This window comes from Arvicola amphibius, chromosome 3 (genome assembly GCF_903992535.2).
Source record: "Arvicola amphibius chromosome 3, mArvAmp1.2, whole genome shotgun sequence".
Taxonomy (NCBI): domain Eukaryota; kingdom Metazoa; phylum Chordata; class Mammalia; order Rodentia; family Cricetidae; genus Arvicola; species Arvicola amphibius.
In genome coordinates, this window is record NC_052049.1 from 46,168,974 (window position 1) to 46,193,621 (window position 24,648).

The following is a 24,648-nucleotide window of genomic DNA, read 5'->3' on the forward strand; positions in this document are numbered from 1 at the left end:
AGCAGACCGTGGGCTTTCTGACTTAATGGCTCAGCGATGCCAGCCTTTCCCTGCTAATTGAACCTTCTGTCATCTGCAGTCAGCAGACGAGGGGCTTGAAACAGGAGGCAAGCAGTCAAACTTCCTGCTCATTTTAGGGGAGGCCAGGAGCAGATGGGAGAAGCATCAGATGCAACAATTTTATTAATCACACCACTTCACTATGTATATCAGCCCTGCTGATGTCCTGACCTCACGCCGGACGCCGTGACAAACTCTGGGACAGCTGACTTCATATTGCAGCAGCTTCTTTGCTTGTGTCAAATGCTGTGGGTGCTCCCAGCTCCCACTCAGCTCAGCCCAAATGCTTCCCCAGGAGGGCTGATTCATTTTGAGTGGTTCAGTGCTATCAGTAAAAGTACACCTTCCTATTTGACCCTCCCATAATATACTGCGGTATAGTTCCTCATTTGCTTGTCTTAATAATTTTGGTTTTTAAATGGATACATCCCCCAGATAACCAAAGCCACACTGAGGAAGACTGGATGACTCTTTGAAAAGCCCTGCTGCCCACTCCAGGGTCTCCCTTCCTCATGTCACCACCGCACTGAGCTGCTGGCTCTATCCTGAGCTTGTTCAAGTATGGCGTGGGTAGAAACGTTAGCCTGTAGAATTCTCGCTTAATTCTTTGATCTGTTACAGTTGAAGTGATCATATTTTACATTTATAGGAGTAAATAAAAAGTTAATGTAGCTGCTGCAAAACTTAATTCCATACCTGCCTCCATTCAGGGCCCCTTTTTCAGGGCCCTGCGATTCCTTAGAGCGCTAGTCTGACGTCTGCATGGTGACGGGTGTCATGTATTCCATTTGATTTCTTTTCAGATCTGTCTCTTCCCTTCCAAAGTGAATGGTCAGTTGGGAAGGGACAGAACTGTGCCCACAGGCTGTTGTCGTATTGTGATTTTCAGGTGTGAGGAGAGGTGACTGTCACCATGCTGGGTCCTGTTGCCAGTGGGTAGCTAACAATCCGATTTGCTATGTGTTGTGTGGACTCTTAGGGAAAGAAGAATGTGTTCTGTAGGGAGCCGAACCAGTCAGGTAGTTCTCAGTTTCCCAAGCACCATTTCTAACTTTGCCATCTGGCTCTGGGCTGTCCGTTTTTGAAGGCCCATGGGGAGTCCCTTGAATGGGAGGCTGGCTCTGATGGATTCAGCTATATGAGACTGACCACCGCCCCCTCCCCCATAAAGATGGGGAGTATAGAGCTTGCTCACAGTGTGGTGGGAGATTGTATTTGGAAATTTCAGTAAGAACCACTCAAGCACAGGAGCGCAGAACATAGCACATGTTAACCGTAGCACAGTGTCGGCCATAACTGTTGTCATCTTCGTGCCCAGAGTTCAGTTGCCCCGGGCTTAGTGTATTGTTTCTGCTCTTGTGTGGTGTGGGATTATTTTCCATTACCACATTTTACAGAACGTATGATTTTTCTGAAGAATTAAACAACTGAATGGCAAGTCCCCGCTGGCAGACTCAGAGTCACCACCTCTGCCTGTCCTGTCACTGACTGTAGTTCCCAGGCAGACTCGTCCTCCCGACTCCTTTTCTCTCAGAGCCCAGCAGTGCTCTGCATGCATTGCTCAGAAATCCAAAACCATCAAAGGAGATTCTTTGATAAACAACCTGGAAGCATAGAGAAGTGAGGGCAAGAGAAGGAAACCAAAGGTAACTTGGAAAGACACATGCTCTTGGTGCTGTATCCTCTGCTGTACCAAGCACACGTCAGGGGCTCTTGATGCCCACACCCATCTCTCTGAGTCTCTGTCCTAAGCACCAGATGAGACCGATGAGCTTTTCCAGGTTGCCGTCATGGCTCCAGGAAGTACCCTGAGTGTGTAGTGTGGTTTCCAGGTCAGAGACTGGCCCTCTTCTTCCCTCACTGGCTGGCTTTTTGATAGTCTCAGATCCACGTTCTTCCCTCCCCACCGAGTCCACTGCTGTCGCAGTCTGGTTTGTAGCAGTCATGACTTACACACTGGCCTTCCATGTGTCTATGTTTGGAAGTCACCAGAATTCTTGAGTCTCTTTGCTATTTCTGGCAAAGTGAAAATATGTACCTAATTTGCAGGCACCCCATTAAGCCCCGTACCCTGGGCTCAGGATGACAGGGTATTGTATGATGATATGGCAGTCATCGCTGCCCCCTCCCGCACTTTGTAATGTTGTGTGCATGCACACACACACACACATTTGCAGTAACCTGCACGTGGTGTTAACACCAGCTGTCCCACGGGCACCTCACATTGTTCTTGGGTTGCAGTAGCATGGCTGCTGAGAGCACAGAGTTACTTTTTAAAGTGATTCATGTACAGGACACATGCACATTTAATGATTTTGTATTTAGCTATGTGGTTGCCTCCCCAGACCCTAGGATTAAGCTGTTTAATATGGCCAATCAGATTAATCCTTGGTCATTTCTCTCAGCTGCATAAATGTGGCTCAGAGATAGTGAATACTGCAATTTATTTAAAACCACCACGAAGAGAAGTCACACCACGCAACAAGGTTCACATGGGAGGTTTATTGGAAGAGGGGAGAGAAGGGCAGAGAAAGGGGCAGAGACAGGTCCCTAGGGACAAGAGTGGCAGAAGAGAAAGAGAGAGGGAGAGAGAGAGAGAGAGAGGGAAGTGGGCAAAACCCACCTTTAAAAGGGAACATAGCGAATGTGCACAGGAGCTGCTCTTAGTGGCTGCGACTGAGGACGTATCCTGTCAGGACCGCAAGGGCAGGCCAGTACAGATGCCTGAGAACACTAACCCTGAATGTTTAGTCCGAAGTTACCAGACTCCCTGCTCACAGAAAAACCAGGAAACCACTGAACTAATTCTTCACCTCTTGTCTTTTTGGATTAATTTAATTTTATTTTTTTCTGGGATATAGTGACAGTTGTGCCCAGAAAAAGGATCTAAGCATACATACATATAAAAGCAAACAAGCAAATAAATCAGTAGAGGTCGCTGAGCATGTCCAGCTGTTTGTTTGTTTTAAACCCCTTCCTGGTTTCTTTGTTAGAATCCCACAGTTTGTAAGTGGCCTCAAACACAATCTGCGGATGAAAATGTGTCTGTAGAAGGCTGTTACAGAAGCAACCGACAGGCGGAGCCCTAATGCAGCCGTAGGGTGATTTCTTTCAACTGCTCCCCTTTAACAAAGTTGCCGAAGTGCTCGCTCTTGGAGCCAATTGAAAACATCTGTTGCTTTATTTATAGCTACAATTTCTAAGAAGCCTATTCTATAGCAGTTGAAAAAGGAGTTGACAGCTCATAATTCATAAAGTTACCGAGGCTAATCTGATAGAACAAAATGTACGAAACTGCTTCCCATGGTGCAGGCACTATCACTTCCTGTTCGGCCCAACAGAGAATTGGTGGCTGGGGGGGGGGAGGGGCGAGGGGGAGCGGAGCGTAGAAAGGGTCTATCTCTGAGATGCTAAAGGCAGAAAGGGCTCGCCACGGTGCAAGCAGTGTTCTCCCCCCTCCCCCAACCAGACTTAGTCACGGTGCTTTTTCATTAACAACATCCCAGGTATTTCCATTTATAGAAAATCGACATTTCCCCCACCATTCCCACTTGCAGCCAGGAAGTTTCAGCTGTGTCCTGTCGGCAGGGCACCGTATTTCCACTAAGAGCGAAGGTGTTGATTAAAAAACCCGACTGGTCGCCTCCTACCCAGAGTCCGGCTTCTTTTAACTCCACTTCGTTTGGCAGTTAGCGCCTTGGTATTGACTTGACCACTTCACCCCCACGGGCTTGCAAGCAGGTTATTACCACATGCGCGCTCTTCAGATGTCACCTCCCTGTTTGTTAGCTTATTCTGAGACTCGTTGGTGGAACAAGGTCAGATGTAATCAATATATACTTAATATTTTTGCTACAATTCTATCTGCAGTGCTTCCTGGTGTTGCTGTTAAGAAAGAAAAAAGATAGCCTGACAAAAATAACTCCCCACAGCATAGTACTAGTTTCAAATAGGAATGCTTTTAAGAGAATGCATTGGTACTCTCCGTCTTCGGCTTCAACGGACTCACGCAGCAGTCTCAAAATCATAACCAAGCTAAGTCCGCTCACTTTGTTAATGAAGAGGTGGGTACATGTTTGTTCATTTATTTGATGAACATGGCATCTTTTGAAGCAGGAAAATGTATTAGCCCACCAGAATTAATTGCCTGTAACAGAGGTAGTAAAGGCATATTGCTTGATTTCTTTCAAACCATGACCTTTCATGCCTTTAAAGTTGTATTTGTTCCCTTTTATCTCAAGATCATTTGCCTTTATTATATGGCGGTAGCATAGTTTATCTGCCTGTGATTTTTTAAAAAAGATTTTGTTAAGGAAGAACTCCGACTTACAAACTTATTTTCTCCCATTTTATAGAGAATTTTCCACTCAATGTTTTTTGAGTCTTTCATCTTGCTTCCCCATTCCATGTGCAACCCATCATTCTCTTGTTCTTCCTCTTCTGAAATTCTAATCAATATATATATATATATATATATTTCATTTTTATTATTTATTTTATATGTTGAGTGTTTTGCCTGTGTGAATGACTGTGTAGTACATCTGCCTTCAAAGGCCAGAAGAAGACATTGGATCTGCTGGGGCTGGAGTTATAACCATTGTCCGCTGTCATACGGGTGCTGGGAATTGAACCCCGGGTCCTGGAAGAGCAGCCAGTGCTCTTAACCACAGAGCCATCTACTTAGTCCCTGGGTCATTATATTTTTCACTGGCCCTTTCCACCACCTGATGATTCACAAAGAGTCCTTCATATTTTGCCAAATATGATAAGTTGGCCAGTTATTTTTAGCTGAATAAACCCAATGACATTCTTAAGGAAGAATGTGCTTAGTTTAGCCTTATGAGAAAAATATTTAATAAATGCTGTCCTGAAAATATTTAGCCTGGCTGAGTGAGTTGGCAAAATTTCAAACCAGATAAAGCAGGAGCCGTGGTGAGAGCTGGCCCACCAACCCCAGCCCAGTTTGAACAAACATGCTTCTTGTCACCAAGGCCTCCAAATGTTGCCAGAGTCATTTACATCAGTCGCCTGCAAAGTTCTTTGCAGCCCTGCTCTTGGCTGTGTCACCTCCAGAATGCACCAAGCGGACCTCCCAAGAAAGCAAGCTGGAAGTCATTCAAGTCGGTTTGCAACTTTCTGTTGTACTAACTTTGGGCCAATCGCTTTATTTTTTAAATCTTACTTTCCTCGTCTGTAGATTGAGGACAACTATAGGACCTCCCAGGGCTCTTCAAGGTTCTAACTTTTTAATACTTTTTAATACTTTGAAGCCATTGGTAGCAGTGGTCATGGCCTCCATGGCTTCTCCAATGCCCCATTTCTCTCTGCCTCCTCTCCAAACCACGCACCAAATCTAAGGAGCCTTTTCCTTGGCTGAAACTTAGCTTGAGACCTCAGTCAAGCTGTGACTCCTGCCATCCTTCCTCACGCAGGGACACAGGGGTACACAGAGGAGCCAAACAACCCGACTCTCTGCTCCTAGTTTCTGTTGACGTTGAGTTAGGTAGGACATCAAATCCAATCCACACAGTCCACGCCATCTTCCCAACACAACTGAGGGGCTTTGCCACTGAGGTCCCTGGTAAAACCTACCTGTGAAGCAAGGGTTCTCAGTAGCAGGAGCCAGAGAGTCTGGCTCTTTGAATGCTCTTCTCTCTACAGTTGGCACACGCATCCTCAAGTCCTGCTCTTTGAAAGTGTGGTCTGAGATCCTGCAGCATGGGTACCACATGCAAGCTTGTGGGGAATGCACAATCCCAGGCCCGCCACCACACATGCTTAAAAATGATTGCTATGAAAGCTTGGCCAGCGCTCCCATAAATCACTGTCCGACACAGTCTGACACACAGAGGTATTTACTAGATACTTCAGGGAGAGTTTGTATTCGTTACTGACTTTTCCAAGACAGAGGGATTCTTTTTGTTTTGTTTTACATATGGTTGCTGATACATGAGCTCAGATTACCATGGAACTTTAATATATTCTGGGAACTAGGTGAAGACCTAGTGAGCCTCTTCCTGGCTTGTATTTGGCCTCCTTCCATTTATCCTCTCCTGGAAGCAATGAGAGCACTACTTTCATCCTGAAGGACCTACCCCCATGACCTTATCTAAACTCAGTAACCTTCCAGAGCCTGGCTCTGAGTATCATCACTTTGGGGGGGGTGTGCTGGTACCTCAAAGGGCTTCATCCTATGAATTATGGGGAACACATACAACCCGTGGCAACTAATTTGTGCCCCTTATATTGAGATGCACCGAAATATTTATGTATAACATTTACAACAAAATATTAATTACAGGGTCTAGGCGGAACATCGCTAGGCATTCCCTAACCAATTCGATCAAGTTTTCAGTATATTTTTAGATATCAGAGAAAAGCCCTGGCTCCCTGGGGTTCCTAGGATGGGAGTTGGTGATTCCTTTGTGCCTCTGACTTGCATCCAGGCTTTCTTAAAACTCTCAGTACTGTTCATCTGGACCACTTTGCCTCTTTGGCAGTTTTTCTTCTCAAGCTCCGCCCTCCCTGGGCCAGCCAGCATCTGCTTCTACTTGGTCAGTGGTTGGCAGCCTAGATCCGGCTTCCGGTGTCACTGTAATAAGTAACTGTCCCATCCATTTTCTCTTAATTACCTTTGGGTCTTCTCAAATTACAGCTTATGATCGGGCTTCCCTGTAGCATTTGTAACGTGTTTTTATAAGTTCGACTATGAAATTTATTATTGAATTGATGTGGGAGAAATACATATCACCCCCCCCCAAGTAGTTCTGCTATATTCCCCATCTCCGACTGTTATGAACAGGGGGTCACTTGTTGCTTCAGTGAGCATAACGTTGTTGATCAAAACAGTGTGGAAGTGGAGGAGAATACATTTACTGTCTAGCTTGGGGAGGATACACATAAACTCATGCTGCTCTGCTGTCAAGGTGGCTTTACTGGATCCCACCAGTAAATATTACAGCCATCACCTTATGGGATTGAATATCACATGTCTTATGTGTTACAGGACACTGTTACAGCAGTTACTACTGAAATTTGGGAACCTTTAAAGGAAATTTGGGGAAACATCATAAGTTTCTTTCCCTAGCCAGAAACTGACGGAGAGACAATTGGCCCAAGCTGAATACACGTGCACAACTTACGAGTTTATGACATTGACCGAATGACTTAACTTCTCTACCTCTGTTTCCTTGCCTTTAAGTCAAGAATAATTAAGACACCTTTGAGCTGCTGTGAAAAATAAATAAGAGCACGTGTGTACAATGGTGTGTGGACACGACCCCTAGCTGTGTCCTTAATGTGCTTGTTCAGCATAGAGCCAAGTCCATGTGCATGAAATGTTATTTTTTTTCTCCCCATCCCTACCTCCCTATTCTTTCCTTTATGGGGCATCTGAGTCAGGCTTCAGATGAAATCTCTCCAAGCCAACAGACCCAAAGGCCAACTTCCGTATAAATTACTGGCCTCTGAAATTCCTTGGACTCAACTATAAATATTTTCTAGGTAGGAAGTGTGTGTGTGTGTGTGCACGCGCGCGCACATATGTGCACTCACTCTCTTCCTTGTTTACCTCCTACTCAGCATTTTAATTTGCTGTGCGCTGTAAGCTGTCATCTTTACATCAGATTCCAATTTAGGTGATAAGGATCACAATTAATTAGCCTGCCTGTCGAAGATTAAGAGCAACCTTGTGCTTCAATATTCTAGTCACTTTAAGGCTTTAGCAGAGGCCATCAGAGACAGCGCTGTGTGCCGGCTTTTGCTTCAGAGGACCTTTGTCGCTGATGCTAGTCTGCTATGTAGAAATAAAATGAAGTGGGTGGAGTCTTCCCTTGCCCTCTGACCTGTGGAGCAGAAGAGATGGGGGAGGTGAACGTGGAAATCTGAAGAACTAAGGAGCGTAGGGATCTACAAGGACTTGCAGACTTCAGCTTAAATCTGTGAGCAGTTTTGAAAAATTCCATGTTAGTAGTTACCTCTGAAAACCATGTGGTCACGCCTGAAGATTTATTTCCTATCAATTCCCATTTCTCATTGCCTATAATTTTATCTTCCTTCTCCTCCAAAATCAAACCCATCTTGTTTCTGGGAGATTAGTATAATTTATTACACAATCATTTCAACTTAGTTTTTCTTTCATATTCAGAGAACTGAAGTCACATAACTTAAACAGATTAGTATTATGGTCAAATATAATATTTGAGTTGACTCCTAAAGAGATACTAACTATTATTTATAGAGCAAGAGGCAAAATGTTAATGTCTACTCCGTCAGACATGCTTCAAGCTTTCTCTGTTTCCTCGCCTTTAATTCAAGAATAATAAAGACACCTTTGAGCTGCTGTGAAAAATATTTTTTAAGAAATAATAATAAAACTGTCTTAATATGATACATAAATAGTTCTCATCTTAAATTTTGTCATCATGAATGACTATTTAAAAATCTATTAATGGGGCTAGAGAGATTGCTCAGTAGTTTGGAATAATGGCTGCTCTCGCAGAGGACTGGGGTTCAGTGCCTGGAGTCACGTGGCGGCTTACAAACCAACAATAACTCGAGTCCCAAGGGACTCAACAACCCTCTTGTGGCCTCCTTGAGCACCAGGCACACAAGTGACAGCAGGCACGCACATTTGCAGACAAACATTGATGCACATAAAAACAAAATCTTTCAAATCTTTAATCATAGTAAAGATTTCTTGAATAATTCCGACATTAATAACGATTATGCTTCCTCCACTCTGAGTACTGTGTCCACTGACAGAGGTTGTGTTGTTTCCAACCCTTACTAACCTCATATATAATTACTCCCATGCTACACATGAAAAAACTCAGGTCCAAGTTAATTAACTTGTCCAAGACTACCATCAGTAACGGGTACTATGAGGATGGTACCCCTGTCTCTTTGTGCTTTAAATCATGGAAACCCTGCCGATGAAACTAGTGTGTGCCAAGATCAACGAACCCACGGTTTCTTCTCTTTTATTTTGTTTTTGTTTTTTAACGCTGTCTTGCCCAAAGAGCGCACCAACTTTTGATGTGGTTTGCAGCCCGCAGAGCTTAACGAGTTTGGAGTCCAGGGTATTAGCTGCTCTACGTATACAGTATGAACGTGCTTATAGAGTTTGCTTAAGAACAGAATTGGGCTAGCTTTGATTCGTGTCCACTACTTTTTTTTTTCTTTTGAAGTCACAAGAGAAGATTGTCTCAGACAGAAATAAAGCTCGGTTTCAACGAGTCAGTAGACAGTTTAACATCTTGATTTAATATCGGTCCCCATTTGCATATATCCTTTCTTTCCTGTGTATTTTGAGTTACATTTTGAGGGGTAATGAGCAGGTTTTTTTTTTACACACTTCCAAGCTGCTTCCATTAGGAATGAAGTACTTGGCTTGGGCAGTCTCTGCCGTTTTGATGTTTCTGCTTAAACTTTCCAGTCAGTCCTGCCAGGCACTAACTTTAAAATGTCTTTCTCTTTCCTTTCTTTTTATTTTTTTTTTAAATGAAGAAAGCCTCCAAAAGGTGCAGCTGTGTGTTGGTTTCAGCTTGCACTTAGTAGCGGTGTTGGCACCACAGAGAGCACAGAACGCTCCTATCTCCCACGCACCACTGGTGCCCAGGAGTGTTGAGGCTTGCCCGACTTAGTTTGGGAAGGGCTTCAATTGGGAGAGGGAGTCTCTTCTGTTATGTATGATTGGTTGTCACCAGGGCCTGCAGAAAGAGCAAACAAAAGTGTGGCCTCCGTTGTAGCATGAGTGGTTTCTTCTATGACCTAGGGCTTTCTGGTTCAGCAGAGTTCTTGTGAGTGGGAAGGAAGGCTGGCCAGACAAGTCTGCCTTTCCTTAGAAATTATACATGGTTAGGTTCTCCCTTCTCAGACCTTTCGACTGTTTTTCCTTGGTTTCTATTTCCTTGCACAATGTTGACGTCTTCCAATGAAAAATGATTTGGCTGAGTGAGACACTGGGCTTGGATGTGTCAGAAAATCCATGGATGCTTCCAGATGCTTCAGACAATGCACTACGGCGAGCTTCCAAATCTAAGTGCATTCCGTTCCAGGTCAAAGATACCTGGAAATTTTACACCAAATGGAATTATGTGTAAAATTTAGAAGTTTGTGCTGCTAATTTGTGTTTTGCTTGATAGTCCCAACCTGTATGTATGCTCTGTAGTTTTTTGAAAACAAATATTTGGTGCCATTATTTTTTTTTCAGACTATGATTTGATCCTCTTATTGTGGACTAATCAACAACGTAGCAAGCTTAGTCATTCCCAGTAATTGCTGCTTCCTGCTGCAATCTCTTATGATGAAATCTAATGACAGATATATAGACATAGTGTATTTAATGGAATTAGAGAATAGTTGGGTTTAGGATTCTCGAGGAAAGTAACACTTGTTTTGGAATACAGTTTAGAATTCTAGTGATAACCCCACTGTCTACAGCGGGTGACAGCAACTTGCTCTATTACCTGGGTCTACATAGTCCCGAGAGGAAGCACATTGAGTGAGAGACCTTATACTCACGGATAGGAAATCCTGGAATTGTTGTCGTATTCATTGTCTTACCTTGTAAATGTTGCCTTTTAAAGTTTCTCTTGCCAAAGCGCGATCAGCTGTTGTGCTTCACGCCTTTGGCCGATAAAGCTTCTTTCATCTTAAAAAAAAAAACTTCAGCTGGACGTTCACACAGTACAAGCCAGAGAACTCATGCATCCTACACAAGCGTACAGTGACTTGAAAAGGCCGGTGTTCCCCTAGATACGTGGGGACCCCCATGGTGATGTGCAGAAAAGTCGGGACGAGTGAAACAAAAGACATTTTGTAGCTCAGGATAACCAAAGACAAACACAAAGCATCTTTGCCAAGGAAGTGCGGGAAAGACAGGAAAACAAGAGAGTTGTGCTTTTTCCTCTTCTTTTTTTTTTCTTTTTTTCTCATCAGGAGTAGAGAGCGGGATGGAAATGCCTCTGTGCAGCACTTGTAGAACCAGCAACTGTTGGGTGCATATTTCAATCACAATCACATGAAATGTTTAATTATCATTTAATTTGGTTTCATATTTGCCTGCCTAAGTGATCGCGTTGATAAGATTTTGGAAAGAGATTAACTTTATTAAGCAATTCCTATCTCAATGCCAGCTTTGTTTTTTTTTTTTCCTCCATAAAAATGCTTGTTATCTATGGAAGTGGATTTGATGAAGTTAGTCGCACGAGTGCAGGGTTGGTATTCGTACTTACTACTTAGCTGTGGACTTTTGGATTTGGGGCTGTGCTGAGGTTCCTTAGCAGGAAAACGCTGTGTTGAATCCTGATTGATAGCATTTTTTTAACATCATTTCTCTACTGCCAGTTTCCCTTCTAGTACATACATACAGGGACAGGATGACCTTCGTTTTGTTCAGTGTAGAACGGGGAAGGTCTTTGTGGGAGAGAATACTGTTGTGAGCTCAAACATGAGAGCCAAGGGAAGTGGTTTATAGTTTATCAAAGGAAATGAAATGGTGTGCCCTTTGCTGCTGCTGCTGCTGCTGCTGGGTGTGTGTGTGTGTGTGTTTATTTGCTTGCATTTCTATTCTAGCCAGCGTCTTGCTGGGTAGCCTGGGCTATCTTTTAACTTGTGATCTTCCTGCTGTAGCCTCTCACGTGCTTGATTAGAAACCTGCACTTCCACACAGCTTAATTTTTTTTTAATTTTACAATGCTTTTAGTTAAAATGATTATAAACTTTTAATAAACATATTTATATTATAAGCACTTTTCAAAAACATTTCACATCTGAACATTTAAAACTGACTGCTCTCGTTGCTTGGTTTCTCATAGAAATCATCTACAAAGTCAAACTTACTACTAACTCAAAACAATTACTACCCCCCTATTCTTAGAGACCTTGGTTCCAGAAATGAAGTCCTCTACCCCACAGCCTTGTACACAGTAGCTGTCTAGAGAATTAAGGCCATATCTACTCTACCTTTATCTTGCCAAAAGCTAGGGGAATGATGTCATAAGGCAGAGTCTCCCAGGAAGCCAGATGGAGAGCTTTGTAGGTTGCTCAGCACAACCATGGATGCCTTATTTTGAACAAAGATGTCTTCATTCTGAGGTCCGTGGGTTCCTTAACTTTTCATTAACAGAATTTGCCTTCACCCCGGTTCTCAGACTGCAGGCTTAAATACTGTGGTCACAACTGCAGTGGCTACATTTTATTGTAGAGCAAGCCAGTACAAATGTTTCTCTCATCACAGAAAGTGTCATTGTATAGTGTTGTGATAGAGTTTTCCTTCAAAATTTAGCTCTTCTGTCATTCTGGTGGCTGTTGAGGTCAGTATAGTTAAATGACAAGTGCCACGGGTCCATCTATACTGGGCATGTTGAAATCTGCAGGGGTCTTAGGACAAGGGGTTTTAGAGTTTCCAAAATGACTTCCTAAGTTGTACTTAGTCCTTTGAGGTCAGTATTTAATAACACTGCTTTTATATTATAAATCTGTTACTATTTTACATTGATTCTTGGTACTTGCAAGGGTTTAATTAGAATTTTTTAATATCATATACATCTTATAATAATTATACCACTAAAACCTCACTGAAACCTAATTATAGCCATTTAGTGAAGTATACAAACTGTCCTAGATAAGATGCAGGTTATGAATCATAAACCCCTGAAATTACTGGATTTTTGAAAGACAAGTTACTCCTGGAGATGTTTTCATTAAGATTCACAACCCTATATTTTGAAGTTTGAGAAATTTGAGGTGAAATATTTAGCTCCCTCTTCTGGCACAGTTTTGAAAAATACTTTTGCTTCATTTACCCCCCACTTTTTTGATTGAGAAATATGGTCAATATATTGTCAGGAAGTAATTGTGATTGTCGTGGTATTAGATATTTTGTATATTACATTTGGCAAAACATATACATAACTTATGAAGATACCGTTTATCAAAGTATTGTATTTCTTGGGACTGGAGAGATAGTTCAGTGGTTAAGAGCACTTGCTGCTCTTATAGAGGATTCAGGTTAAGTTCCTGAATCCACTGAACTCACGAGCAACTATAATTCCAGGTCCAGGGAATCTGGTGCAATTTTCTTTCCTCTACAAGTGCCAGACACACAAGTGGTACAGATACATCACATACATATATACCAGCAAAACACTCATACATAATATGAAATAAACCTAAAGAGCTTTTTAAAGTATCTTATGTCCTACACATGCACGTGTGTGCGCTCACACACATGAAAGCAAAACTTTGGCAACAATTACACAGGGGTTTAGTTTGTTGTTAGGTGACTACTGGTCATTTGTGTTGCCCTGCATTAATAGAACTCAGTGCAAGGGTACAAAAGAATGTCCAGTTGCTATGATCAGCTATTCAGTTATATATCATGATAACACACTATCTCATGAGATTTTTATCTAGTCTCTCCTACCTGAGCTGCAGTTCTTTCATAATAACCTAGAAGCCAGACTAATTTCAGATTTTCTGAGCTCTCCAGATTGCGCTCTTAAATATCAATGTGCCCGAGACATGGGGGTGAAGAGAGCTGTATGCTACCACATCTCTCGATTCTCCCTGAACATCTAAGCTCCAGTCTAGCCTGGAGCCTCTCTACGTAACCCAGGTACCCTAGGGCAGGGCAGTCTGTCCTAGGAAAGATGCCCCAGAGGAGAGACTGTCAAAGCTCTGTTGTCAGGGTCTTCTGGGATTCTTGATGGGCATTTGGTGAACGTTCTGAAGGGGGAAAAACAAAACCCAGGTATGTCCCTGAAGCCCCAACAGTGTGTAATGTGGTAGAGGACTCCCCTTAGCTCCATTCTGACTTTACTATGGATGGGAGTAATTGAATTATTTATATTTAAATATTCTGTATTGTGGTTGAATGCACCTGACTGTTGCACATGAAATCTAATGTTGGGAATTTCTTTTTTTCAGTTTTCACCCTTCCTGATCTGGCTGAGCAGTTCGCCCCTCCTGATGTCGCCCCACCTCTTCTTATCAAGCTCCTCGAAGCCATTGAAAAGAAAGGTAACCAGACTGCTAGAAGGAGTTAGTGCTTTAGAGCTTTATTTCGTGACTGCTATACTTTATATGTGTCTCTGGGCCATTCATTATGTGAATGTCTTACTGGTTGCTGTGAACAGAGGCTCTGCTAACCACACTAGCTGTGTGGGTCTCTGTAACGGGGAAGAATTGTGGCTGATAATTTCTAACTCTAGAGAAGTGGTTTTCAACCTTCCTAATGCTGCAACCCTTGAATAGAGTTCCTCATGTTGTGGTGACCCCCAAGCATACAATTATTTTCATTGCTACTTTATAACTGTATCTTGCTGTTTTTATGAATCATAATGTAAATATTTGTGTTTTCTGATGGTCTTAGGCAACCCTGTGAAAGGGGTCACAACCCACAGGTTGAGGACCACTATTCTAGACTACTACATAGTTACTATGTGGGAGCTATTCAGTTCTTCATAATTTAATAAATATGATTGACCTGCTTTTTAATGCCCCACTGGAGTTGCCAAAAATTATTGACAAACTAGATACAACTAATTGTTGGGGTTGGCTTCCATCTAGAATAGATGCTGGGTGGAAATGGGACTGTCCCTCTGGCAGCAGGCTCACCGAGTCTCTGGAGAACTGTGTTGTGCACACACGGTCTGTTTTGTCTTCCAGGACTGGAATGTCCAACTCTCTACCGAACACAGAGCCCCAGCAGCCCTGCAGAATTACGACAGCTTCTTGATTGTGGTGAGTCAGTTCACGGAACTGTAGCGAGGATAAGCTCACCTTTCTGTTTCAGATGGCCCGCCCCCTCCCCCACCCCCATCCTCACAACACCTTAAGTCTCAAAGGAGTCCTCAAAGCATGTGCAGTGTCCTCTGCTCAGTGAAGTTAGCCGTGCACGCCTTGTCTATGTGGCTCCCAAGTGGAGGCATGAGTGTAGGCTGTAAGCTTTCCACCTTCTCCCTACACACGAGCCCCTGGGTTCTGCAGGAATTTCAGAAACAGTTTCTTGGCATTTATCAGACTCTATCTCTGCCATGTTCCTCGGCTTTGCTTTTGGTTAGCTCTCATTCATATGGGTCAGCTGAAAAGATTCTAAGCCTGCGTCATTTGACAGGTGTCTCCTGGTGTCCTCTTACCCCTTCTCAGGCTCCTTCCCTCCCACCTGGCTTGCTGGCTTTCTTCCTTGCTCACCTGCTTACGTTTTCATGCCCTATGTCCGTCGAGTAACATCATGGCATTGGGTGTTTATCTAGTAGTGTAATGGTGACCGTACTCTCTGCAGAGGGAAATGACTGGGTTAGAGTATTAGCCCCTTCCTGTGATGTAAATAGAACCACTGTGGTTGACTTCATGCTAACATGATGTCATTGAATGTGGAGTTGGGAAAAACTGAGGACGTTTGATCTCCTGAGCCAGCAGCCAGCTCCAGCCCACCATTACTTAGGAGACACTAACTTACTCTGCCAAATAGTGGCTTTCTGCGACTTCCTCTTTCCTTTTCCATACAGGGAAAAGTAGTGCCCTCATCCCGGAAGCTATCTTCTCGTGCCAACTTCTAGAATGTCTTAAATCCTTCATTCATTTATAGTATTCTTTCTTTTTTCTTTCTCTCTCTCTCTCTCTCTCTCTCTCTCTCTCTCTCTCTCTCTCTCTCTCTCTCTCTCTCTTTCTTTCTTTCTTGTTTTTGTGGTTTTCTACCTCATATTATTTACCTGAATTTGGATATTTAAATGAAAGAGTTGCCTATGTTGTTCTGGGCAAGACTCCTTCGGAAGGATGCTGGCATGGGAATGCCCAGCTGACCCTTACGATGTAACCGTTTGAAGTGGGAAGTAGCTTGAGGCTTAGGCAATTTTAGGGAATTTCTACAAAAGACATTTCTTAGAGAAAAGCATGCAACTAGATGTTTATCAGCAAGTGAGTTCACTTGAAGCAAACCCAAGCAAATGTCTCAACTCCAGTTCCTGTGTCTCTTGAGCTCAGCCAAGCACACACAGGGCAGCGTACCTCTAGGCTTCTGTGTGTGTCCCGGGCTTCCGCCAATCTGCTCGTTAGACACTGGCTGGTAGAAAAGTCCAGAGTGAGAGCCTTTTCTGTTTTCTGTATTTCTACCAACCTTACCAGGGCGTTAAGGAAATACTGAATTTTTGTGCTTTGCCAATTGAAGTCGGGTTATATGTATTGGTTACAAGAACAAAATAGAAGGTAAACTTGCATGCTTGCTAAAAGTCACAGGAAATGTGAAGACACCAGAAACCGATGAAATTGTGAAAAGTTGCAGTTGAGGTTTTAATATGACCAGTACAAAACGATCCACATTAGCTTTGGAAAAAGTGTTGTTTTTATTATTATTTTTTTTTCACACCACTCAGGAGATGGCGCAAAACCACCAAGATTCACTCACGTCACTAATATATTTTGATGGGCAGCTATCCTTCCCCATTGCCACCAAAACTCACATGTAGAAAACTTGACACATTTTCTTAGCCACAAAAGAGCAAACACTATCCAAACTCAAGAGTGCGTCTGCCAAAAGTGTCCCCAGGTTGTAGACTTTTCAATACCTGGAGCTATTATAATGTCCCAGAGGAAACCTTCGTTTTAGCTGACAAAAATTGCTGGCTTCTGAACAACTTTGTAAATTTACAGTGCCAGACAGAGGTGAGGCAAGTAGCTCACTTCTCTTAATGCTCCTTTTGCAGCCGCTCATGGTAGCCTCATTCTGAAGTGTCAGTGGCGCTAAGTCTCCAGTAAAGAAAGCACAACTTAAGCAAATTCACTTAACATGATTTGGCGGGAGAGCGAGCGAGTGGCAAAGCTGTGGTTTATATCCAGATTATTTTGATTGTCCCTGCCCTTCTCGCCTCTCCCTTATTTTACCCTAAAACAAATTGCCCTCCCCGCTCCTTTTAATCTTCCTTGAATTTTAATGGTCAACACTTCCTCCTGACGCATTTTTGTTTCTCTTGGCGGGCACTGGGGCTGTCTCAACCTGGCCCTCTGGATATGCCGCACTGATGAGGAGTGTCAGGTTCACTGCAGGTTAGTCAGCCACATCCCCAGCCCTCTACCCACTAGGTGCCAGTAGCACCCACCCCCGAGTCACGACAGTCTAGAATGTCTCCAGATAGTGCCAGTTTGCAGTCTGTTCTACCCCCACGCCCTAGGAACCACTACACCAGATAGAGATCAGCTGGTGGCTGGCTGGCTGGCTGGCTGGGGGCTGGGGGTGGGGCCTCCCAGGGAGCTGACGTGGTATCGAAGGAACTGGTTCCCCATTGGTAGTGCAGTGAAAAGTGAAGTGACGGAGCACCCTCTCTTTACACCAAGACAGCTGTGGGTGTCTAGGAGCTGCCAGGGTGGCGTTCATACCGAAGACGTAGCTTGTATTGCACAAGTCAGGAACCCCGGGGCACATGGGAAGTCCCATCTCACACATACACACACACAAAAATAATAATAAATAAAACCAAATATACTCCGTCATCAACTCTTGTGGCCTTTGACACGTGGTGAGTTTATTCCGAGACCTGCGTATGTAATTTCATTCAGACACTGTAAAAGACTGGGTAGACCACACTCCCTGGGTTCTTAAGGTCTCTGGAGTGAGCGTCACCCTAACAGCTCCAGACCTAACATACTTGCCATGCTTCTTGGCGTTGGTTGCTTAGGAAGGCAGGAGGAGCAGGGGAGAGGTACACTCTGTCCTTAGGCCCCCTAAGTATGATGTGAGATACATAATTGCCAGACTGCTTGCCAAGTCTCCTGGTGAAAGGATGGCTCATTGGCCTAGCAGGATCACCAAGGGGATTATGCCCAAGAAAGGGCCATGTGTCTCGAGCACCTAGAAGTCTACATATATCAACAAATGGTGGAGCATATATTTTTTCAGGATGAGAAATTCGGTGCCACTGACTTTCAAGGCAAAGAGAGAGAAAGTGAGGCCCACAAGGGCGGCAGTTAGCGGGACCAGAAGCTTCAAATATTCTTTGGGGGTTTGCAGTGATGCCCATGTACTCTTAATCAACACTGTATCATGTCACTAATAATGACCTAGTTTCAGGCTAGACCCTTTACACAAAGGCCCAGTGTGGCACTTGCACATTTGCTAGACTGTGCTGTGTCTGGTTAGCCCTTTGGATGTTTAAGCAACACAGCATTTTATTGCCGTATCCTTCAACTTCTGCAGGGTTTTCTTGGCCTGGCCCATGTGTATTGTACACTAGCCTGATTTTCTGAGAGTATGAGGTGTGGTGTGAGGATCACTTACATCTGGCTATTTAGTGGGACAAGTTCCACTTAATGTCATGTTGTGTCCGGAGAAACTTTTCTACCTCAGTTTCAGCCCAGATTTGCCTCTGTCTCTCCATGCGTGGGTCATTTCCTATAAAGGGTCGAGTAACCGCATGTGGTGCTTGTGAAGAATTTGACAACAATAGAAGGTTTCCGAATCAAAGTTTAAGTGAAAACCAAACATGTAATAGTCGGAGATGTTTTTGGCGGCGTGTACCCACGTGCCGTCCTTCGCTTCCACCGTATCTTTAGTTTGGGACCCAAAACCTTCGCACCTTGTACTGTGCATGCTGTCCGTGCCGTCGGGCCACAGATACCTCAGTTCAGGTTCAACACTGGTGTAGGGTATGAGTTGTCGTGATTCTCCATACACACAAAGTTCTCCATAGAAACACTGTGATTGAATTATGGGAGACTTTGATATGAATTTTCTTATTATCCTTCCTCAGCATGTGTATCTTTAGGGTAGTTGGATACATTTACACACACATATACCTCATACTTAAATATATTCTCATACACACATTAGTATATTTTGGGGTTGGATTGCGTAAAAATGTTTGTGAAAACTGTTGTTTGACTTTCTGATTTGAGTTTTATTTAAAAAATAAATAAAGTTTGGTTTGGGGTTAGAACAAAATTTCCAGGAAGTTTTGGAACGGCCCTTGACACAATTCTGCCATTTTGGATCACGTATTTATGCAAAACAGCATTCCCCTGTTCACAATTTTTAAATAAAAATGTTGATTAGCTCTGAAAAGCACTGAAGGCGCTCTGTATCTTACAGTATCAAATACTAAGCTAAGATTTAATTCTGTATAAGCATAAACAAGGAAATCTCTCATTAGTATGCAAGTTAGCCTTCACCTTTAATCAATGGCAAAATTATATGTGTACTTAAGAATACTTTTAAAACAAACTGCTTTATAATTTCAATAATTATTTGCTTTGCATGCCTTTACAGACCTCTATTTCAGGTGATATAAAAATTTCTTGGCTACAAAGAGATCATGAATAAGCAAAGGTTTTGTTTTTTGTTTTGTATTGAAAAGGGGACAGTTGAAAGGGCCCTGCTTTACACGGCCATCTTTCAGGGATAGGCCAAATACTGTCCTCTCTTCACGTAGAACCTTCTTAGCATGACTCTGGTATTTTCTCATCTCCGAAACACCGCCCCATTCAGCCACACACTGAGTTACATAACTACATTATCTTGCTCCTTATAGCTCCTTCACAGCAGAGCCCTCAGTGCCAGAACTGAAGACAGTTAAAAAAAAATGTAGTGTCAGCCCACCTTCTGAGCACACTCCCCAGCGTGCTCTCCTCCTGGTCTCTCCTCGCCAGATGCCCCTCTTTTATGGATGCCCTCAGCCACTCTCCTTCTTGGTGCCCCAGCTTTCTAGTGGACCTCAGTTCCTTCCCCACCCCAAGAGCTGGGCTACCGACACCTTACATGTGCCGAAAAGTGCTTTGGATTACTGCTACCCCTGTCCTGACCTCCTTTCTAACTGATGGATTTATCGGAGAAACTCGCTCCTCTTCTCTGAGCTAGTTGGATGCTCTCAGGTTAGATAATAGCAGCATCAGGAGAAGCTTTCTGGGACAGTCCGGATTATTCTATAGGTAATCTTGAAACTGATGGCTCAAATGCTGTAGTATCTTGATATTTAGCTGAGCATTCTGTTAAGGCTGAATTTTATGTCGCGTTTATCAGTTTAGATTTGAGAAAACCTGGGGATTTTCATTTTTCATCTTCCTAATGTGGTTTGAGGAAACATTGGCTGTGTGTGTGTGTGTGTGTGTGTGTGTGTGTGTGTGTAAGTGTATGGAGATCCCAGACGATGAAGGTTTGCTTTCTTTGAGACTTCTTTCTTGACTCCCCAACAACTGCCTCTCAGTGTCTGTTCACATGGCCTTTCCTTCGTTCCTGGGTTTCTGGTGTCTCTGGGACTTTGTCTTTTCTTACAATGTTGCTAGTTAGATTGGTTTCAGGGTCTGCTCTAAAACCTTGTTTAACCTGATCATCTGTGATAGGATCCATCTCCAAGTAGCGATGGAGCATTGGGACTTTCAACACAACCACTCGGGAGGATATTAACTTATCAGTAATAATGTCATTATTTTTTGTTGCGCTAAGGAAAGTGGTACCAGCATAATAGCTAAAGTCTGGGCGTGCTGAATGCTTATTATGTGGAACAAAAGCTACGTGAAGAAAAGCTGTTCTGTCCAAAATTCCGGAGCCTGCCCTATGAGAAAGTCGTCACTGTGCCATAATTTCTGTTTCTCTCAAGTTGCTTCCTTCCCTGTGTCTTTTTTAAAGTCCCACATTTGGAAAATTGGCCCAACAGAAGTATGAATGACTGAAATGTTTCTTAAATTACTTCTCTCCCAGATGCCGCCTCAGTGGACTTGGAGGTGATTGATGTACAGGTTTTAGCAGATGCTTTCAAACGCTATCTCTTGGACTTACCAAATCCTGTCATTCCAGTAGCTGTTTACCACGAAATGATGTCGTTAGCCCAAGGTGGGTTTTCTCTCTCCAGACCTCTCCACACAGGTAACTGAGATATAGATAGGTCTGTCGTCCTGTGAAGTGCTGTGTATAAGGAGAAGGCATTGAGAAAATTCCAAGCTGCCTTCCAGTGCCTTGCCACCACCCCAGATTCCCTCCTCTACCACACAGCATCTGAGTATTTGACAGAAGAGACTTAGATTTGTGTTGGCTTAGAAGTCTGCCCATGTGTTAAACTGGCTAATTCACTTCTGATCACGATCTGCAGAGATCGTTGCAGTTGGGAAGGTCATGACTACCAAAGCATTAGCCTCAGATTCAGAGACCTAGGACTAGAATGCACGGCGAGGAATCTTCTTGTCCACGGCCCTGCACACCCAGAATGAAACGTATCGAGGGTGGAGCACTCAGCATCAGCAGCCCAGGCTCTGTTCAGTGCTTTGGGGACAGGAAATTGTGGTTCGTGACCTTCAAAGTTTAACCTGTGCTCCTTATCTGATGCTCTGAGGAAGTAGCCAATCAGGCTTGGGGCTGCCTGATGGAGGCCAGGCTTCTGAGAGCACACCCTGAACATTTTGTGGTTTTTTTACAAGAAGAGTTCTTATATTTCATTCGACTGGAGATCTTTACTTTCTCACAATGCATTTCTTAATAAGAAGGGCAAAGGTCCTAGGTGCCTCTCCTGAAGGTTTCTGTCTGGGCCTCCTTTGGTAGCTACAGCAGAGATTTGAAATGGTTCAAACATTGGCTCATTGGCACCTCTGCATAGCCTTACTCGGTTTCCTGTATTTTTTCTCTGTAACTTGTAGAAGTACAAAGCCCTGAAGACCACATCCAGCTGTTGAAGAAGCTCATTAGGTCGCCTAATATACCTCATCAATATTGGCTTACGCTTCAGTATCTGCTTAAGCATTTCTTCAAGCTCTCTCAAGCCTCCAGCAAAAACCTTTTGAACACAAGAGTCCTCTCTGAGATTTTCAGCCCTGTGCTTTTTAGATTCCCAGCCTCCAGGTAAGTGAAAGATGAGAAGAAGGTTTGGGGGTATGGTGGGGGGTGGTGGGGGTGTCCCTAATGACTATTTAAGGGTGTCTGAAGATCCTGGCCACAGATGCACATCTCCTGGGGGCTTGCTCCACACACATCAGTAGGATGATGGTTGGAGACGGTATATTGTTTTTAGGAAGGACGATTCTCACGAACCACCTTTCTTATTTGCAGCTCCGATAATACTGAACACCTCATAAAAGTGATAGAGATTTTAATCTCAACTGAATGGAATGAACGACAGCCAGCACCAGGTAAGGCTTTGCAACATTTGACGGTCACTCGGCTTTTTGGGCCTTTTCTTTGTACTTATACAAGTTTTAAAAACAAATAATAAATACAAGAAACAAAGTAAGGGTATGTGTAGGTACCATCAAGCAAATGCTTGAACCGTTGTGTTCTCTCTTCCTTAGCTGCAAAAGGAGGCCCATACAGATAGAAACAGTGGTTTCTGTCTCCTCCGAATGAATGCAGGTTTCTGGTACAACTGTGATGTTTAATAAGACGCTAATTTATGGTTCACAGAAAAACAACAGGGTGGCCTATGTGGTACATATCGTTCTTGCCAAACTTAAGCTTTCTTGGTTTTAGTCTTACTTTCCTTAAACTTACTAGTTCAATACAAGGTCTCACCACGTAGTTCAGGCTGGCCTTGAACTCACTTTGTAGCAGAGGTTGGCCTTGACCTCAAGCCTCCTTCCTGCCTCCACCTTTGTGTCTTAGATGAGCATGGGGCAAGCTCTCTGGACCTGACACCTCTTATGCTCCATAAATTTATGGAGTTTGTTTTAGCTGTTGACTTTTTTTTATTCTTTTTTGGTTTTTCTAATATTTATAAGGTGGGGGGGATTTATAATTACTATATAATTTAAAGTAATTTGGAGTGTATGTTTTGGAAGGGACAATGCCGAGAAATGTCTGTCAGAGCAAACACTTCCAACAACACAGGCAACGTGAAAGCAGTGTTGGCTGCAGTTGGGTCGAGCCAGATGCCTCTTGGAAACCAGGTGGTCTTCTAGCTGCACACTGAACAGGGCAGAGAGTGTCGACACACCTAGAAAAGCAGCATGTCGCTTAGAGAGTCCAAGCAACCTGTGATCTAGTAGCACGCAGGGCTGGTCCTTTAGATTCCTAGTCAGCCCTTAGTAGGTGAAGTGTGGTTGCAGGGCCAGGAGGAGGTTGTGCTTGCCTTCTTCATGTATGCCCAGGCTTTTAAACTGAAGCAACCTGCTTCTGCTCTCTGCGATGGGTAACTCATGCAGATTAGCACGGCTGGGTGAGTAGCCACTGGGACAGAGCGGCAGGCTGGGCTTTTTTGTCATGGCCAGCTATGCTTCTTTGCATCTGGATGCAGCAGACTGAGAGAGGAAAGGGCTTGGGCTCAAACTCCACCCTGAAATGACTGGCCATAGATGAGTGCTCAAGATGCAAGAGTTTGGAACGGCTTCTGTGGGACTGACCCAAAATACTTTACCTAGCATGAGCATGATCATAGAGGAGGCAAGCATGGTATCTTCCAAAGGTTCCAAACCGCAGCAAACAGCAGCAAACAGCGTTTAGTGGGGATACCTGGAGCTATAGACAGAGTGCACTGGATAATGGATTCAGGAGCCCTGGGTTATGTTCAGGAACTGCCTTTGGCCCCAGGGGGTAAGGATGAGAGTGGGGCCTGGATGTGGCTGTGAGCCATTAGACTGCCTACGCGGGGACTAACCACCCAGGCTAGGAAGGAAGAGGGCCACCAAGAATAGGCAGGCCCCAGCCAAAGCGCCGAGTGGCAGCTGTTCACTTCCTCCTGACTGACATTGAGATGCACCCTGGAGAAGAAGCACAGCTGTGCTTTGTTTGCCCTGTAGGGCTTGGGGTGCGGTGAGGGGAGCTGAGGAGTTGGTCATCATGGCCTTCTCTATAACACTTACTCCCTGAAGTCACCAGGCAGGTGACAAGGACGCTTAACTCCTGATGGGCCTTTTACAAATGGACTGATTACTAAGGTCTTTATTTGTCTGTTTGGGGAGAGGGGGTGTTTTACCACTGGAGTTTAATATCAATGGATTAAATGTCTTTTATCAGACTGACTTCTAAAAGTAGGCATGTATCATCGTCCGCCGTTCTCACGAGGTGGCCTGGTACGCAGAAAAGCATGACAGTCCCCCACGTAGGAATTGGCATACTAATTTCAAAGCAGGATTAGTTCCGTCAGCTCCGCTACTGAGGATGACAAAGACTGAACACCCTGGATTGTCCCAGTATTTGTGCAGACTTTTAAAAAAAATAAAAAGAAAGAAAGAAGGAAGGAAGGAAAGAAAACGGATTAAACCCAAGTAATTCTTAAGCCCTATCTGAGCCATTTTTCACTTCATGCGGTAATTTTCAGCCACCCTGAGCATTGTCTAGGTCCCTTGGGATTAAATGGATGCCTCAGAGGTTCTCATGTCACGCTCCACCCACAAGAGGGTAGGGGCAGTGCCTTTATCCTGAACACCTTTGGGCTCCAGGCTAGCTCCAGCGCAGTGATTGGCAGGGTATCCCAGAAAAAGAAATGACCTCTTCAACCCAGTGGGAATCCAGTGCCTTCCCCACCAGCCCAGCATGCAAGAGTCCCCAAGGGCTTTGGAAACTCATCTCCAGTGAATGCTCATAAATCAGGCATTTATCTAAGCTGCCACTCTGGACAGAAGGGAGTCTTTGAAGGACCTGTAAATGAGGAGTACAAGGAGGTGTTTGTTGTG

General features: G+C 43.9%; 1 protein-coding gene across 1 annotated transcript in view; it reads left to right on the forward strand.

The window, feature by feature from the left end:
• Nucleotides 1-24,648, forward strand: part of Pik3r1 (phosphoinositide-3-kinase regulatory subunit 1) — an 85,893-nt gene that overhangs the window by 43,070 nt on the left and 18,175 nt on the right. The window contains exons 3-7 of the mRNA XM_038321582.2: nt 13,993-14,085; nt 14,734-14,808; nt 20,753-20,884; nt 21,682-21,883; nt 22,091-22,170. Coding sequence (XP_038177510.1) covers nt 13,993-14,085; nt 14,734-14,808; nt 20,753-20,884; nt 21,682-21,883; nt 22,091-22,170 — 582 coding nt within the window. The remainder of the gene's footprint in view (nt 1-13,992; nt 14,086-14,733; nt 14,809-20,752; nt 20,885-21,681; nt 21,884-22,090; nt 22,171-24,648) is intronic.